The sequence below is a fragment of the Neovison vison genome, chromosome 9 (genome assembly GCF_020171115.1).
Source record: "Neovison vison isolate M4711 chromosome 9, ASM_NN_V1, whole genome shotgun sequence".
Classification (NCBI taxonomy): domain Eukaryota; kingdom Metazoa; phylum Chordata; class Mammalia; order Carnivora; family Mustelidae; genus Neogale; species Neogale vison.
This window is the reverse complement of record NC_058099.1, coordinates 90,651,912-90,669,763: the sequence shown is the minus strand read 5'-3', so window position 1 is coordinate 90,669,763 and position 17,852 is coordinate 90,651,912. Positions and strand designations below refer to the sequence as shown.

At 44.0% G+C, this 17,852-nt stretch overlaps 1 protein-coding gene across 1 annotated transcript in view; it reads left to right on the top strand.

Annotated features, from left to right (window-relative positions):
• The window catches only part of CFAP95 (cilia and flagella associated protein 95), a 167,695-nt gene extending 152,004 nt beyond the window's left edge, over window positions 1-15,691 (top strand). Inside the window, exon 6 of the mRNA XM_044265929.1 lies at window positions 15,633-15,691. Within this exon, the coding sequence (XP_044121864.1) occupies window positions 15,633-15,638 (6 nt within the window). The 3' untranslated portion in view covers window positions 15,639-15,691. The remainder of the gene's footprint in view (window positions 1-15,632) is intronic.
• The last annotated feature ends 2,161 nt before the right edge of the window (window positions 15,692-17,852 follow it).

Below are 17,852 nucleotides of genomic sequence, written 5' to 3'. Positions count from 1 at the left end.
CGTCCTCACAGCAACCCTGTAAGGCAGGTATTGTGATGTCCATTCTGCAGATAATTAGGACAAAGATGAAATCTTTGGCAGAACTTGAGTCCATACTGACTTTTGTACATCACATAAACTCTATAATGCACAGACATTCAGGATTTGTGTATGTGTGTGTGTGTGTGTGTGTGTGTGTGGCTCAAACATTCTTTATATATCTCAAGACATATCATTATCTCCTTTGCAGTGGTCCTTCTATGCATGCCTAATCTCAGTGAAAGGCACTACACCCACCAATTACACCAGACAGAAACTTGGGGATTACATCTGACCTTGTACCTCACTTCCACTCCTCACCCAAGCAACCCATCACCAAGCCCTGTTTAGATTATCTACTAAATAGCTCTCAAAACGGCTGTAGGAGTCGGGGTCCCAGGGCAACCCTGACACACTGAAGCGTTGAACCTAAGAGAATTTCATGAAGGGATGATTTACGCCAAGTATGAGAAAAGTCAAGATAACCTACCGGAGGTGGTGGCGCACCAGGGGACTAGCAGCAGTGGAAGGCTGTTGGCATCTGTCACGAGTTGAACTGTATCTCCCTCAGAAAGAAAGACATTGGAGTCCTAATCCCTAATCATTAGCCTCACAGTTAAGACTCTAAGTGACTTCTCTTTGTTCTAAAGGTAAAACACAAACAAATTTAAAGCTGGGCTGTAGGGACATGTGGTATCTGATCTCTTACCTCTGATTCCTCTCTCTCTCTCAATCTCTCTCTCTCTTCTTCTCCCTCTCTCTCACATTATGTGTGTGTATTTTGTGTGTGTGTGTGTGTGTGTGTGTGTGTGTGTATCTAGCCTTGCTGGCTTTCTTTCCTTACCTCTAAAGCATTGTCGTCCCAACCCCAGGGAACCTTGGTGTGCAGATGCTTTTCCTTCTGCTGCTATATGGCTCCATCTTTGTTCCTATCATCTTAGCCTGCTTCCCCCCCCCACTCCCCAAGCAAATGGTGAAGTGGGACACAGGGGCAGAAGAAAATCATTAAAATTCCTTACCTACTGACAAGCCCTTGAAACAGGCAGAGTGGCTCTCCTCTACCGACTTAATTACCCTCGCCTTGAGGTTTTGCTAAGGACAATCCTAGCCTGACCGACCCCCTACCCGACAGGTCTGACCCGGATCCTATCAGTCTACTTTAACAATTCCTTTAGGAAACTTTTATCTCTAAACCTCCAAGATAGTGTCGAGAATCATTCCCAAGCGTATGGCCCACTGATATACATCTAAAGGGTCTCAGAGAAGATTTTTACTACTGATAATAAATAACCTTTCTCCCAACAATAGCTAGCCCCTCAAGGTCCTGGAGACCTTGCTTCCAAAAATCCTTAGAGACTTACATCATCCATAATCCCCTTTGTCCTCACCCACCGCCTAGTCTACCCCTACTCTGCCTTTAAAAACTCTGACTGTAATCTGGTTTGGGGTCCAAGTCCCTACTCCGCTGTGCCAGGTATACTTGGGCCCAAGCTTAAGCTTGTCAAATAAACCCTCTTGTGATCGCATCGGTGCTTGGCTCCATGGTGTTCTCTCGGGCGTTTTCACACATAACACTGAAGCACTGACATTTCAGGCATAACACTGGAGCACTGACATTTCAGGCATAACATTGGAGCACTGACATTTCACACATAACACTGGAGCACTAACATTTCAGGCATAACACTGGAGCACTGCCATTTCACGCATAACACTGGAGCACTGCCATTTCATGCATAACACTGGAGCACTGCCATTTCACGCATAACACTGGAGCACTGCCATTTCACGCATAACACTGGAGCACTGCCATTTCACGCATAACACTGGAGCACTGACATTTCACGCATAACACTGGAGCACTGACATTTCAGGCATAACACTGGAGCACTCCAGTCAGCAGTTCTAATTCTTAAGTAATCTCAGGCTCCCAAGTGTGAGTGGTTGAACTTTCAGATGGTTTCACTATCCAACATCAAGTCAGGGGGTCTTCCTGACCAACCAGCTGAGCCCAAGATATTGTGAAGCTGGACAAGCCATTTTCATTATGCCCTAGAACTTCAGAGTCCTGACGTATAGAATCCCTTGGCGGGGGGAGGGTGGGGAAGCAGGCTCCCTGCTTATATATATAAATATATATATAAATGCTATATAAATAAATATATATTTATTTTATTTTTTTAAGCCACAAAGCACAACGTTTAGGGATAGTTTTTTATTACTAACTGATGCATATATGCACAGAAAATATTTTGAATATATATATTCAAAAATCTTAAGGATGGGTTTAGTTGGGGATGTGACTTGGGAGACATATACGTGTCCAGGGGCCTATATTCTTTTCCAGTAACATCAAGTCATAGAAGTCTGGCACACCTGCATGAACCAAGTGCTCCTTAGAGAAACTGACTTGGCAAAGGGAACAGTGTTGGAGTTGGGGTGGGACAAGTCCATGCAGCCTCAGGGCAAACCTTCCAGCAGAAATCTCACCCCTCCCTTGGCTTCCCACTATCACCTTGTGTCTACCAGATGTCACCAAAGAGACAAAGGGGAGGAAATGAGCCAGGAGAGTCTTCCATTTGGGGGCTCTCCACAAGAGGACCCTCTTTATTACAGTCAATGTCTACAGTAGCTGGTGCAACCGCAAAACAAAAATCTGTGCATGTGGCTGTTGAAAAGCTATTTATAGATTTAATGAGCGAGATATCATCCTTGTGGGGGATGGGGGGGAGTCACGGTGTAGGAATGAGACCTCCTGCTCTCCGCTAGCCTTTGTTTTCAGAGTTACATTACCGGTACTGAGAAACCAAAAAGAATCTGAGGTGAGAAGGAGCCTTGAAAGAGCAGGTGACAAGGAAGCCTAACGCATCATGAGTAAGAGGGGGAGAGAGATTAAATCTGAGGGTGGTGCAGAGGACGGAAAGGACAGGCCACTTTAGGCTAAGATAAAAGTTTGGGTTTTATTCTGAATGCACAGATGACCACTGGAGGGTTGTAAGCAGCAGAGTGATACTGACTTACACTTGGAGCAGATCTCTCTGGGCACCCCTGGCAGCGTGTGAGCAGAGGGACGCCCTTCAGGGTGTTGTTGCCGTTGTCGCGGTGAAGAGTCACGGTGCCCGAGACCCAGGCTGTGGTAGGGAACATGGACAGGAGTAGTTGGATAAGAGTTGTCCTTTGGGTGTAGGGATGTCGGGACTTCTTGACAGATCACATGTGGGGGTAGGAAAAGGGGAGAAGTCAAATGCGACTTCCAGCTTCTGACTGGTGGGTGGCGATACCATTTATTCAGATGGAGAAGACGAAGGCGGAAGCGTGCTTGGTGGGAAAACTGGTGAGTTCTCTCTTGGTGATCTTAGGTTTAAGAGAGCTGAGGGCATCCAAGTAGAAATGTTATAATGGCTTTTTTTTTTTTTTTTTTAAGATTCTATTTATTTATTTGACAGAGATCACAATAGGCAGAGAGGCAGGCGGCAGGCGGCAGGCGGGCATGGAGACGGCCGCAGGGTCGGTGGCGGGGGTGGGGGAGGCTGGTCCAGGAAGCAGGCTACCTGCTGAGCAGAGAGCCATGTGACCTGAGCCGAAGGCAGAAGCTTAACCCACTGAGCCACCCAGGCGCCCCTGTTCTAATGGCTTTAACAGGGCCCCCTGAATCCAGTCCTGGCTCCAATACCCTCCCCTCTGCTAATTCCCTTCTCTTCTGCAGCCACTGGTCTATTAATCTTTCTGAAGTCTGGCTAGAATCATGCAAGTTCCATGCTTTAAAATATTCAGCATGTGCTTATTGCCCTCAGAATCAGGTACAGATATCTCAGTCTGATTTTCAACTCTCGAATTATCCTCTGAGAATTTCCTTCCAGCCTTATCTCTTGTTGCAACCGTCCTATATCTCCTGTCTGCTCTAGCCAAACTGGACAGCTTTCTATTCCTCCAGTGGACTTTGCTGCTAACTCCTTGCTTGTATTTTCCCCTTTGCCTGGAATTTCCTCAAGCTCAATAGTCATAATCAAGTAGGACTCAAATGAAATTACAATCTGCAAGAACATGACACTAGACATTTATAGATACTGGTATAAACTGACACCGAATTATTGCTTTAGTAATTCCTCGTAAGTGTGTCTGTCGTCTTTCTGGCATTTAAAAGCCAATAATATAAAGTAATAGTTTCAAATGCTTATTAAACAGTGATGCCTTGTACTCTGAGCAAAATACTAAAGGCCAAAATACTTATAAAGGAAAGGGTCCTGTGGCTCCAAATGAATAGAATGAATGGTACACATCTTTGAAATTTTATTAGTCTCTACCGAGGAGCCTGCAGAGCAAAACTCACCATTCCCATGTTCAAAAGATTTCATGAAAGGCTAAAAGCCTACGGGATGATTTATGGAAAAATCCAGTGGAAACTCTTTTCACCAAGTAAAAGAAAAAGCATCAATATGATTAAAGGAAAGCAGGGTGAGAGCTGGATTTTAATAATAATAATAATCCCCTTGAATAGCAACCTAAATGCCAGCACCAACATTCTCACTGTTGTTGGTTTGTTACTACTTCTCCCTCTGTGGCCTTTTGAGAAAGTCTACAAAGCCCTGGCTCCTCTAACAGAGTGAGTTTTGTGCTCTTTGGGTTCATGTCATCATACCCATCAGAAAAAACACCTGAAAATCAGCAAGAAGAATTAGCACTTGGACATTTTGTAATGGACGTGGTGGTTAGGCACCTGCCCAGAATATAGAAAAGGCCACTTCGTGCTCATTAGGATTTAAATATTTGTATTCTGTTGCGAAGAAAACACAAAAAACATGTCACAAGTATAAATAACTCGAGGTTATAGTTTGTAAAATTTGTCACCAATTATAAAATATCTTCAAATCCGGACATAGGAAGGTCACTTATCTAGAGTTAAAATCAATATTAGACCCTAGATGGAGCCACTCCTTCAGAGGGTGCCGTGTCAGCAAACCAAAATGTGGGTAATTTTTGTGTCCCCATAAATGCTGTGTTTGAGCAGAAATGTAGTGTTTTCAATCAGCCAATCCCCAAACATCAAACCAATTTTGGGTCTTCTTCCCCCAAATAAGGCTGACCATGTGGCTGTGGCCAATCAGATGTTTTCTGTTTCTCTCTTCCTTGTTCTTTATTGTTTATTTTTGGAATCTTGTTGCCTTCTGCCCCATTTTGCAGTTCTCTGAAAGGACTGTCCACTTCTTAAAGGGTTAAATGAATTTTGTTTGTATCACCTAAATTGTCTTCTTTAGTTATTTTTTTTTCAAAAGATTTTATTTATTTATCTGACAGAGATCCTAAGTAGGTGGAGAGGCGGGGGTGGGGGGCCGGCGGGGAAGCAGGGTCCCCGCTGAGCAGAGAGCCCAATGCGGGGCTGGATCCCAGGACCCTGAGATCATGACCTGAGCAGAAGGCAGAGGCTTAACCCACTGAGCCACCCAGGCACCCTCTTTAGTTATTTTTTAACACGAGGCTCTACAAATGTGTCTCTCGGTAAAGTGCTTTTATATCAGTTGCATCATATGTGACTAAAATGATGATTATTTTTGAGTCTGGCTAAAGGGACATACAGAATTACTTGTAGCTCCTGATCCTCAAACTGAATTCCATTAAGATTCATTGCTCACCACAGACAGAGACATGTAGTAAGCACTGGATCCTCTTTTAGCCTGCAGTTTAGAATTCCAACCCCAGGCATTTAAAAATTCCCCCTTTGAATAGCTCGCTTATCCACCAGTGCTATTTTTGAGGCCTTAAAATTTCATTCTGCCACTGAACATGTTAATTTAGTTCAGAGCAGATGTGTGTGGCATCTGTGCACATACGTTCCCTGCAGAATTCTTGGGAGTGGAGGATCAGACCTCCAACTTTGGAACAGATTCCTTATGATGAACATACTTGAAAACACTATTTCTAGATCTGAGAAACTACACTTCCTCCTTATCTCTAAAACTATCTGTGTTTTATGTGGCAGGCAATTTACTGAGTTGCCTTTTTTCTTTCTCCCAGATTTTTCCTCTAGCACATTCTACTTTTCCAGCTGGGGTCAGGCTTGGGACTCACTTACTTTTGAGCCTGGAAGTTGGCCTGACAGGCTCAGTCCCAGAGCTATGGCCTCCTTACAAAGACAGCTTTGTAAGGGGGTTTCTTGACTATGAAGAAACCCACCAGAGCATGAAGTTTCTTTCATCAACTCTTGGGAGCTCTGACAAATGTGCTGAGCATTTCACCAGGTGCTCTGACTTCCTAGTGAGGTTTCTATGGCTCCATAGTCAACATTTTCCAATACTGACTTTGGAGAACTTAGGAGAGAGCTCTGAGAAATAATGTCTGTTTTTTCATGAAAACAAACAAACAAACAAACCCAACCTATTATTTCAGAAATTATTAGGAATATCAGTTGTATTTATGAGTGGCACAGAAACGTCTCCCGACGCTGGAAACCCCCCACAGCTAGAAGTTCATCCTTACTAATGGAGATGGTCCCGGGGGAATGTTACTCACCACACCAGAGTCCTCAATCAGAGTGTGACTGCCATCTGTCAGATGATTATGGAAAAGTAGGTTTAGGAGACCAGAATATGCCACCTTAAATATACCTCTTTGGCATAAGGATTGCAGACACTGGAGAGGCTCTGAAAACAGAATAGTTACCCTTTTGTAAGGGATATTTACATTTATAAAGGAAAATCCATTTGTAAGGGTGTCTCCTTCTCTGTACCAGGAAGAGAAAGAGGACTCTAAATCCTAAGAGACTCTTATTAATGTAGACTCTTAAAATCTGTATAACAAATCTTAAATCTGCATAATAAAACTTACCCTTGTTTACTGTACTTTACCTGGTCATTTGCCCTAACTGCTGTCCCCAACATCCATCTTCCTTTGTTTCAGCCGAAGGTGGTATTTAAGTTCAAGGTTTGTTTTTGTTTTTGTTTTTGTTTTATTCTATTTATTTATTTGACAGAGTGAGAGAGATCACAAGTAGGCAGAGACGCAGGCAGAGAGAGAGGGGGAAGCAGGCTCCCCACCAAGCAGAGCGGATGCGGGGCTCAATCCCAGGACTCTGAGATCATGACCTGAGCCCAAGGCAGAGGCTTAACCCACTGAACCACCCAGGCATCCCTTTAAGCTCAAGTTTTAGCCACCTCTTTGAGTTTACTCATCCCTGAGTTTCTCCTATGTGTATGAGACATATATGTGATAATAAATTTCTTTATGTTAATCTTCTTTCGTAAGATAGGCCATAGTTAGAAACTGGACTGATTGAAGGAAGAGACTTTTCTCCCCCCTGACATAGGGATATAATAACCCTGAGCCCATTGTCACTTGCACACTGGCTGTGTGTGATTGGTGTGTGTGTGTGTGTGTGTGTGTGTGCATGTGTGCAGATTTCACGACAATGGATATTTTCCTACTGCTGCCATGTGGGGAATCAATCAGGTTAAAAAAAATAAAAGTTCCAAAAATGATTCTGTCAAAATCCCAGTCCATAGCCCTCCACATCTCACCTTAATCTCTCCCACTATGTTCACCACAGCACTTTGTGATTTGTTGCAGAGCAGGGAGGGAATCTTGGAACAAAGTATAAATCACTGGGTTACATACAGTTCAACAGCTATTTTTTCTAAAGGTAGTTTGGTGTGGAGCCTCTGGGTGGCTCAGTCAATTAAGCATCTGACTCTTGATTTCATCTTGGGTCATGATCTCAGGGTCCTGAGATCCAGCTGTTGGGCTCTGCACTGAGCGTGGAGACTGCTGGGATTCTCTTCATCCCTCTCCTTCTGCCCCGCTCCCCAACTCGTGCGCATATGCACACACACACACTCGTTCTCTCTCAAATAAATACATACATACATACATACATACATAAGTAAATGAATAAAGGTAATTCAGTGCTCATTTAAATGTAATTTGGATTTTTATAATAACATTTAAAACTTATTACAAAAAGCTAAGATTATACATTAGGAATAGCTAAGGGCACCTGGGCGGCTCGGTCCTTAAGCATCTGCCTTGAGCTCAGGTTATGATCCCAGGGTCCTGGAATTGAGCCTTGCATTGGGCTCTGTGCTCAGTTGGGGAGCCTGCTTCTCCCTCTCCCACTCCCCTTGCTTGTGTTTCCTTTCTCATGGTGTCTCTCTCTGTCAAATAAATAAATAAAATCTTAAAAAAAAAACCTCCAAAAACAAAAAAGAATAGTTAAGAGTGAGTGAATGCACCCATAGGGAAGGCGCGGACTGAGTGCTCTGATTAAATTACCTTACCCTCATGAGATCTCTCTATGGTAGATGCTATTTAAGCTGCTATTACAGGGGAAAGCAGAGATTCAGAGAATGTAACTTGCCTAGCTAGTAAGTGATAAAACTAGATCCTGAACCTAAGGGTATTGAAGACAGAATATGTTAATTTAACAACCATGCTATTTCATCCCTCACAGCTATTGTTTTTACTTTCCAGTAGAAGTCTGAGCTAATTTCCCTGGCCTTTGAAAAAGCACTTGAACCCCAAGGTCACCTTGTTCTTTGAGTTTTAAGTAACTGTTGGGAAACTATAATTAGAAACAAAACCCTCCTAACCCAGAAAACCTCTACACAAAGGGGGAAGAGAAAGGCAACTATTTTATTTTATTTTTATTTTTTATAAACATATAATATATTTTTATCCCCAGGGGTACAGGAAGGCGACTATTTTAATATCAAACAAGCATTAAGCCAGAATGTGATGTGTGTCACTGGCAACCCACTGAAGGATTGCCAAGGCAGGGAAATCTTGTTGTTTTATATATTATGTAATGAATACGTCAGACAGGTTTTGCAATTTGCAGTTAGGAGACAAGTTAAATCCATCTTTTCCCAGGTCCCATGGTATTTTCTAATTTCCTTTGAAATGGGGGAAGGGGCCTTATTTTTTCTTAATGATTACATTCCAGAGAGTTGGCTGTCCAGTCCTTGAGGAGATTCTCCTGAATTGCTAGACTGGCAAGAGCCTTATTTAACCATTAAAAAGAGTTACTTATGTTTGAAAGGATAAAGAAAGAAAATCTGAAAGAAAACAGTGGGGAGGAGGGGTCAGCCTCTTCCTTGATTTTCAGCAGGAAGAATTAAGCCTCTTATTTTTAATTTATATTTGCCTCTTACAACTTCTTTGTTCTGATTTTTCAAGATTATATTGAGCTTGTGGGCTCAGCACCTCCTGACTGCTGTGGCTCCCCCAGTTTCCTAAAAGGTTGTTTCTACATCACTCCCCCTAGGATTTCACTTCTCTCATCTCTCATCTCTCCCCAAAAAAGATACTGCTTGGAGACACCAGTCTCTGAGTCTACTTCCTTTCCTTAGGAGCAACACTAGAGGAATCATTAGCTTCTCTTCAATTGAATTTACATTTCTTTTACTCTGGAGCTTAGGCTGGAATACCTCCCAAATACACCTCCTTTGGAGGAGGACCCTGCCCCCACTCAGATGATACTTTCTGGAAGAGGCCAGTCTCCAGGAAGAATTAGGAAGAAGATAAAAGTGGCCTGTCAGACTTAGATCTATCTTCCAGTTAAATGACCAGAAAAAAACACTTAATTGATTGCTGGAGCTTGATATAAATCATGTCTCGCTAGACTCCCAGGCTTATGTAGGGGAGGAAAAAGTTTTCCTCAACCCTATTAAGGTTCCTGGCTGGTTCTGAAAATTAAACTGACAAAGACAGATTAGCAGGAGAAAAGCAGACAAATGCATTTAACTTAAGTTTTACATGACACAGGAGGCCTCATAAGGAAATGAAGACCTAAAAGAAATGGTTAAAACTGAGTATTTCTAAGCTGGGTTTAAAGGCCAGGGCACAGTCCTGGAGAGATGTGATAGGTTAGGGAGTGTGAGGTAGCTCTAGTAAACTAGGGGAAGGTTAGATAGACCTGTTCATTCAGATTCCTCTCTGTGCCCCTGAGAGGGGGCACTGTCTCAGAGATAAGGGTGCTCCTTTCCTCTGGGTGTGGGGAGGGCACCTCTCACACAAGGTCTTCTGACCTGCTTCGGGAAGAGTGGAGGGGGAAGGTCAGAGAGACCTACACATTCCCACTGTTTTCTCAGCCTCTTTCAGCTTACAACATCCAAGGTGCCAAGGTGCATGTTTTGGGGTAGCCTGTTCCGAACCCCATTGCTTGCCGTGAATTACATTTTCCGATATTGGAGTGCATCTCCTGAAGGTGCCTCCACCTCCAGTTCTCCTTTGGACAATTTTGCCCTCCGAGTGTCTCTTTTACATACAGAGCTGCTTTCAAAAATGCTGATTTCATCTGTGGATGGATGATACAGGGATGAGGACACGCCATCCCAACATATGCCACTTTGGCATGAGAATTATTTCCAGTTAGAGGCATCTGAGTTCTTGAAATCTCACCTGTCTAAAAGCATTGCCTTCCCAAAGAACTCAGTTGTCATAGGGCCCCTCCCTAGGAGCAAATCTAACCATCTCTTCTAGGAGAGGAGAAATCGACTCTGTACCTGGATGGACATTGACACGAACTATCTCCCATCTATTCCTCGAAGACCCATTTATCTTTCCAAAAAGTCATCATGTTTCCATAAATGCCCTCCCCCCACCAACAACTTCTAAGGAGTCACTTGTTCTCCCAGAAGTGTCTCTCTGTCACCCTTCCCCTCCGCCCTATTAAGATGGTACATTAAGTCTCCAAAGCTCGCCACTCCTTTGGGTATTCTCCTATGATGTCTCTGTGCACATAAAAATAAAATAGGTTGATATGCCTTCTCTCCTGTTAACCTGTCATTTGTCAACTTCATTTACAAGTCCCCCAGCCATTAAAACTAAGTGAAGAAAAGTTTTCCTCCTCCATAATTTTAGTCTAGGATTTGCTTTAAAATAATGTGGAAGGGAAGAGAGGGTGGGAGAGAAATTACTCATGGGTTGATGTTTGTTGGGACTGACGATGTCTGCTTTTGTATATTCTCCACTGCAAAGTTTTTTTTTTTCTTAAATAGTTGATTCTTTTGATGGTAAGAATTTGCTGATTTGGTTTTCTGTCTTTGGGTGTGATTTTGAATATTAGGATAATAACAAGGAAGAACTTATGGCTGAAAATTTGTCCACTAGATTTTTGCAAGTGATACGTGGTTTCTTTATGGGTAGAGGAAGTGATCACCCACTTTTAAAACAATAACTGTTGTATACTGAAGGGCTACCATATATTAGACACTCTGTGTGGTAATTCATAAACACTTTTTTTTTTAAGATTTTATTTATTTATTTGACAGGCAGAGATCACAAGCAGGCAGAGAGGCAGGCAGAGAGAGAGAGAGAGGAGGAAGCAGGCTCCCCACCGAGCAGAGAGCTCAATTTGGGGCTCGATCCCAGGACGCTGGGATCATGACCCAAGCCGAAGGCAGAGGCCCAACCCACTGAGCCACCCAGGTGCCCCCATAAACACTTTTGAATCTTTACAAAAACCCTGCCAAGTTGGTGTTACTTTTTCCATCTCAAAAGTGTAGAAACTGAGACTCTGATAATTAAGTTGGCCAAGGTCACCCAGCCGGTAAATGACACAGCTGGGATACAAAGCCCCCTAAACCCTGTACTCCTTTATTCGTATATTTCACAAATGGTTATCGAAAGCTTATCATGTACCATGCATTATTCAGAGCTGTGAACTTGGAAAATGTCATCTCTGCCCAGATCAGCAGAATGTACAATCTCCTTCCTCTAGCCTGAACCACTTCCAAGGAAAGCAGGACCTGACACTAATCTTCTCCCAACTACATGAAAAGCCAAGGTACAGCAAAGTTATTGTCAGGAAAAGTTGTCCAAGTCTTGGACATACACGAGAGATTACTGAATGTCCTTTCAGTGGAGTGCTGGGCACGGTCTTGTGGACCCTTTGGAGATTAGCTAATTACATAGAATGACATGTTTGGTAGCCTTTGTATTGATGGATATTTTATCCCTTTGTACGGATAGAAATTATGTTGTGGAAAACTGATAGCAATGCAAATGATTCTGGCCTATAGCGAGAAAGTAGAAACAAGTGATTTCTGCCCTGCAGAGAAAATCATTCCAAACATTACACTTCATTACTTGCTATTTACCCAGATCTGCTCCTACTAGCCCATTTGTGTCAGCATTCCTGATTGCCAATGCCGGACTGGTTTGGAGAAGTCAGGGGCCAGACCATGGTAAGTCCTGCAGATTGGGAGGAGGAGTTGGGACTTTACTCAAGGTGTGAGGTGAAACCCTGGAAAGTCTTTAGCAGAGGAACGACATAATGTGAATTATTCTCTGTAAGGACTACTCGGGCTTCGAGGTGTTCTGAAGTCAGACATAGGGCTTTGGGAAAGCTATTCCAACTCACTTTGGGACAGGTCCTTCATCTGTAAAGTGAGTAAAATGTTAACCGCCATGGAAGATCCTTGTGAAGATTACACAAGGCTGGAGACACGCACAGGAGACTCCTCCCTCCTGACAGAAATCACTGGTCACTTAGATGAATGTGTCTACACGAAGCCCGGCTGGGCTGACTTAGCCTCTGGAAGCGTCCACGTGCCATGTTCTGAATGATCATCTTGAGGGGCAGGCGTTCGCAGAGGTAGAGTTAGGCTAGGTAAGACAGAGGTGGAGGTGAGAGGAGGAATTTAAACACGGGTTTTGTGAGCCCTGGCAAGTCTGCAAATCTAGATTGAACAAGGAACAGCTGAACAGGGTTTTTGTTTTGTTTTGTTTTGTCTCGGGAGACAAATGTGAAATTGTCCTTATTCTTATTTTTGTGAATGCCAGAAAAGAGAAAGAGAGAAAACGTTCTACACTGCAGATAAGTTTGGGTTGAAGAAACTCTCTCGTGCATAGATTTCTTAATCTTCCCTTTCAAAGATCCCTGAGTAAGGACTTTCTATTCCTCTTGGCTTGGGGCAGTTCTTTAGGCTTAAATATAGGAAAGAACAACTAAAAAAACTCTGAGGAAAGAGAAGAAAAGAAGGACCCTTCAGTTCCTACAATGCCTGAAGCTTCTCCTTGCCCTTTACTGGGGCTGGCAATTGTATCTTACACCTGCTAGGGCACCTGTTAGAGCCCCTGGTGCAGCCAGCTGGTGAGGCTGATATTTTCCCCACACCAGCTCCCCCACTGCCGCCCTACGCATGTTGAAACTGGGACCCAGAGAGCCTAAGGTATTGTGCACAGCTAGTAAGTAGAGCAGCTCATGTGGGAAGTGAGTTCCACTGGACTCCAGATCCCACACTTGTAAGCCTCATGGAGGGAACATATCGGTGTTTTCACATGGTTTGACCTATACCATTTCAATTTTGAATATTTTGGCATAAATGTCAAATCTGCTGTTATATTCCCTTGGCTCATAAATCTTTTCCTGTGTGTGTAGTAAAGAACACATAATTTTAGACTTGGGATCTATACTCTTCAGTTTCTCTAGAGAATAAATATTCCTGACACATTTTTCTACAATTACATTCCTTTAATTTTTTCTTGTTAGAAATACAACAGAGTCTTGAAATTGTGCAGGAGAATGGGTAGGATGGTTAAACACCTTGGATTCATTTTTGTTGCTTAAGAGAGCTGGCCAAGGGTAGACAGGAGAGCTGCTGCCCATGCCCAGGGAGTGTTCTATGTTCTACTGGGACAGGGCCAGAAACCAACAGTTAGTAAGGCGCACTGTGGCTTTATGCCCTGTCTTAGCTCAGGTCAGATCTGGTATCATATTGGGTCTGAGAGCCATTTCTCTGCCACGTGATCATTCTGTGATCTCAAGAGAGTCTGTCTTCTCCCCCCTGAATTGACAGAGTGGGACAAACAACATTAAGAGTGAATAAGGAGTGTGTTTGTGTGTGTGTGTGTGTGTGTGAGAGAGAGAGAGAGACAGAGACAGAGGGGGAGAGAGAGAGAGAGATTCCGTGTGTTTGGGGGGCAGGGAGAACACGTATATTTTAATTTTCAAAGGCACCATGCACTACTTCATTGTCGCATGGATTCTGGTCCATTGGCAGCCCTTTCTGGCATTGAGCCTGCTCGTCAGTTTCTGCTTTCACCTACTCTGCCTGTAGCTGGTTTTGTGACTAAGCAATCGTTTCCTTGGTTTACTTCTAAGAGACAGCTATTTTGGAGACCAGCAAAGGGATCTCTGACCCTCCTTCTTACATTTTAAAAGAGGCATTTAAAAGCAGCCTTCTTTTCTGGTTACTTCTTGCATATTTGCTGACAGAAATGAGGCACTGACAGTGGCAGGTGAGAGAGTGGGCTGCCGAGGCCACGTTCCCCCAAAAGCCATGTTGTCACATTGCATACTCGCTCCACAGCACTGGGGCTTATGTATCAGGATTCACTGATTGTAGTGAACAGACCCCACTCAAACCAACATAAGTAAAAGGAGATTTTATTAAAAGGGTAGAAGAGTACTCCAGGTCAGGGATGCAGCTAAGGAGGAGCAAATGGGAACCACGGTTGGAAACAGTGAGGAGCATCATCTGATGGAAAAAAGTTAGTTTTCCAACAGATTTTGAGTTTTAATTGTTGCAATTGTGACTTTCCAGAAATATTTCTCCCTCTCTGTCGTCCTCTGCCATCCACTCCCCCTTTTGCTCTTTCTCCAGTTCTAAAATTCTTAGAAAAATGGGGCACCTGGGTGGCTCAGTCGGGTAAGTGTCCCACTGTCGATCTCAGGTCAGGTCTTAATCTCTGTTGCGAGTTTGAGAGATCCACGGGATCCTTGGGATCCATGCTGGGTGTGGAGCCCACTTAACAAAATAAAATTCTTAGAAAAGAGACTCTGACCTACCAATCTGGGTGAACTGCTCACTCTCAGACCAACCAACTGTTGCCACGGTGTCAGGAGACTGTGGAGAGCTCCATGGCCTTGACCATATAGTTAGTGTCCACGGTACATGCATTGGCTCGGGAAGGTATATTCTACTGTAAACCACTCCTCGGGATTTTCCAGGAAACATGGAAGCAATTGGCTATACTGTGGTTGGTCTGATCAGACAGGCTGACCCTCACAACTAGGGTCACACCTCTCACAAATGCAATGTATTGTTTGCTTCCAATAACCTTCCATGTCATCTCATGAGAAAATGATCCACTGTAGCTTTAAGGAGGCAGAATGAAGCAGCCATCACTTTCAATGCTGAACTTAAGAAAGAGAAACAGTTCTGGGAAGAGGAGTATGTGCTTTTTCAAAGCCCAGTTCAAAGCCCCCAAAGCCTTCAGTGTTAAGGTGTGAACATTGTTTCAATATGAAGGAGGCCAAAGAGGTGCTCCATGGGCAACTTGGAGGACAGCGACTCTCTTCCAAAGACCAAAGTCTGGTCCTAACTCTTGCCTCATGATCTTTTGTTCAAGAATCCCCTTTCCTTTTCCCCTGTTGCCATATTTTGTGTGGAGTACAGGTGACCGGCTCTGTATTTAGTATTTCTTCTCAAATGCAAACCACAGGTCTGCCCTGAGACCGCAAAGCTCAGCAGTGACAAGAGTGGCATGTTCAAGCAAGACTTTACTAAATGTTGAGAGAATTGAGATAATACTGCTTTCAAAATCCAGCCCCTCAGGAGCCTTGGAAGAGTGTGCTTTCCATTCATTTCTGTCTTGTTTCTCTGTATTTGCTTTCGCAGGACTGAGGAGGGTGCCGACCAAATGCAAGAAAAACCCAAGAGTTCCCTCCACATACCAGTGTTACGAGGCCATGGGTGAGGAAACTTGCCACCAGAGAAGCCAGAGAACAGCCCGGTAAATAGCCACGCCTCACCCACGTGGGTACCGTCGTCACGAGCTTTTATAAATCTCTCTGCAAAACTCTGCAAATTCACTCTTGTGTCACTTTTGTCTATTGCTGCTGTAACAAATTGCCATCAAACTTAGTGGCTTAAAAGCACCAACTTACTATCTTACAGTCGGGTGGTCAGAAGTCCAACGTAGGTGTCACTGGGCTAACATGGTGTTGACAAGGCTGGGTTCCTCTCTGGAGTCTCCAGGGGAAAGTATGTGTTTTTGTTTTATTTTGTTTTCTACCTTTACCACCTTCTAGAGGCCGCCTTCTTGGCTCGTGACTCTTTCTTCCATCTTCAAAGCCAACAATGAACGGGTTCCACTTCTGTGACCCCTGTGTGGTCGTGTTTCCCTCTGAGCACAGATGGCAAAGCTTCTCAGATTTTAAGAACCCAGCCGTTCTAGTTCACCTCGATAATGCAGGGCCTCATCTCAAGGGCCTCACTTTAATCCCATCTGCAAAATCCCTTTCACCATGTAAAATACGTATCCCCAGGTTCCAGGGACTAAGACAGAGACATCTTCGGAGTGGTTGTGCAAGCTATTTTGATGAGAAGCACAAAATTCTGGGCGTCTGGGTGGTGCAGTTGGGTCAGCATCTGGCTCTTGGTTTTGGCTCGGGTGGTGATCAGCGGGGAGTCTGCTTGGGATTTTTCTCTTCCTCTCCTTCTGCCCCTCTCCGCCCCTCCATCCACAGCTTGAGCAGGCTCTCTCTCTCTCTCTCTCTCTCAATGAATAAACAAAATCTTTTAAAAAATAACTGAAACCTCTTCTGCCTTCCAGGGAGGTGAGCGAGCTTCTTCTCCATAGTAGATTTAGAAAAACAATGGTATTTTCATTTAGTAAGAAGACACTATGGTGGTCTGAGTTGGCCTTTTCTGCCATGATAATGCAGGCTTTTCTAGGCTAGAGTAGGATGGAAAAGGTTCAGAAGAAGAAGAAAAGTGCTCCAGACAATAAAGTTACAGGGACTTCGGGAAACTGCACATATGCACAAGCACCCACTGATTAGCACGGACACCTACAACCCATTTACACACCCACATTAACGAGCCTCTAATTTAGACTCTACAGGGTGACAAAAATTCCGCAATTTCCTCCTTTTTGTGATTTTTTAAAAAATGGGGACCTGGATTTCACTCTTCTCATGCCGGGCTGCATGTGGAACCTGCCAAGGGTCGGGAGAGCTTCCTTTGCCTTAGCTGGAGTGTGTAGGGAGTCCTCCTTATTTCCAGTCCCAGGGCCCGGGTGAGCCCCCACCCATGTGGCCTTGCAGGCTTCAGTGTGGCTGCAAACCAAACACGAGCACATAGACTGGTGGGGGTGCTTTCCGTGTACCAGCTACATCTTTGCAACTCATTCTCCTTGTTTTGTAAAATGGGAAGTGTTTTTCTCTGCTTTGTTCCTGGGCTGTCTGTCTTTATTCATGCAGCTGTCCCTGCCTGGAGTATCTTCCTTTCTTCCCACCATCTACCTGAATCATGCATGTTTTCGGGCCCAGCCCAGGCCTGGGTTCCTCCCCATGCAGCCTTCTGTGATTACCCACAGATACATGAAACACTCCCTTCTTTGAACCATGATTCCTCTTAAAACTACCACGTCTCATTTAGTCATTAAATATTTTCATGATTTCTCCCTTTCTTCCTTTCTATGAGACATATTTAGGATGTCCCTGAATGCCTGAGCCGTGTCTCACACATCTTTCACAGTGCCTTTGTAGTGTGTGGTCGGTACTCAAAAAATGTTGGATGTAGCAGAAAACTTGTCCCCTGCCCCCTACCAGAACCTTTCCCTTTGTCTAGCAATATTACTTCCCCTTTCCTTTGGTAACTAGCCCATCCATCTGTTCGCCTGTCCATCCATCCAACCATCCAACCATGCATCCAATTTATTGGGTGCCTAGAACCAAGCACAGCTCTAGGTTCCTGGAATCCACCAAAGAACAAAACACGTAAAAACTCCCTGCCCTAGTGGAGAGGGGGGAACGATGATAAGCCTAAGTAAGTAAATTACATGTTAAAAAGTAATGTGTGCATGGAAGAAAGAAGACTGTGAGGCAAGGAAGG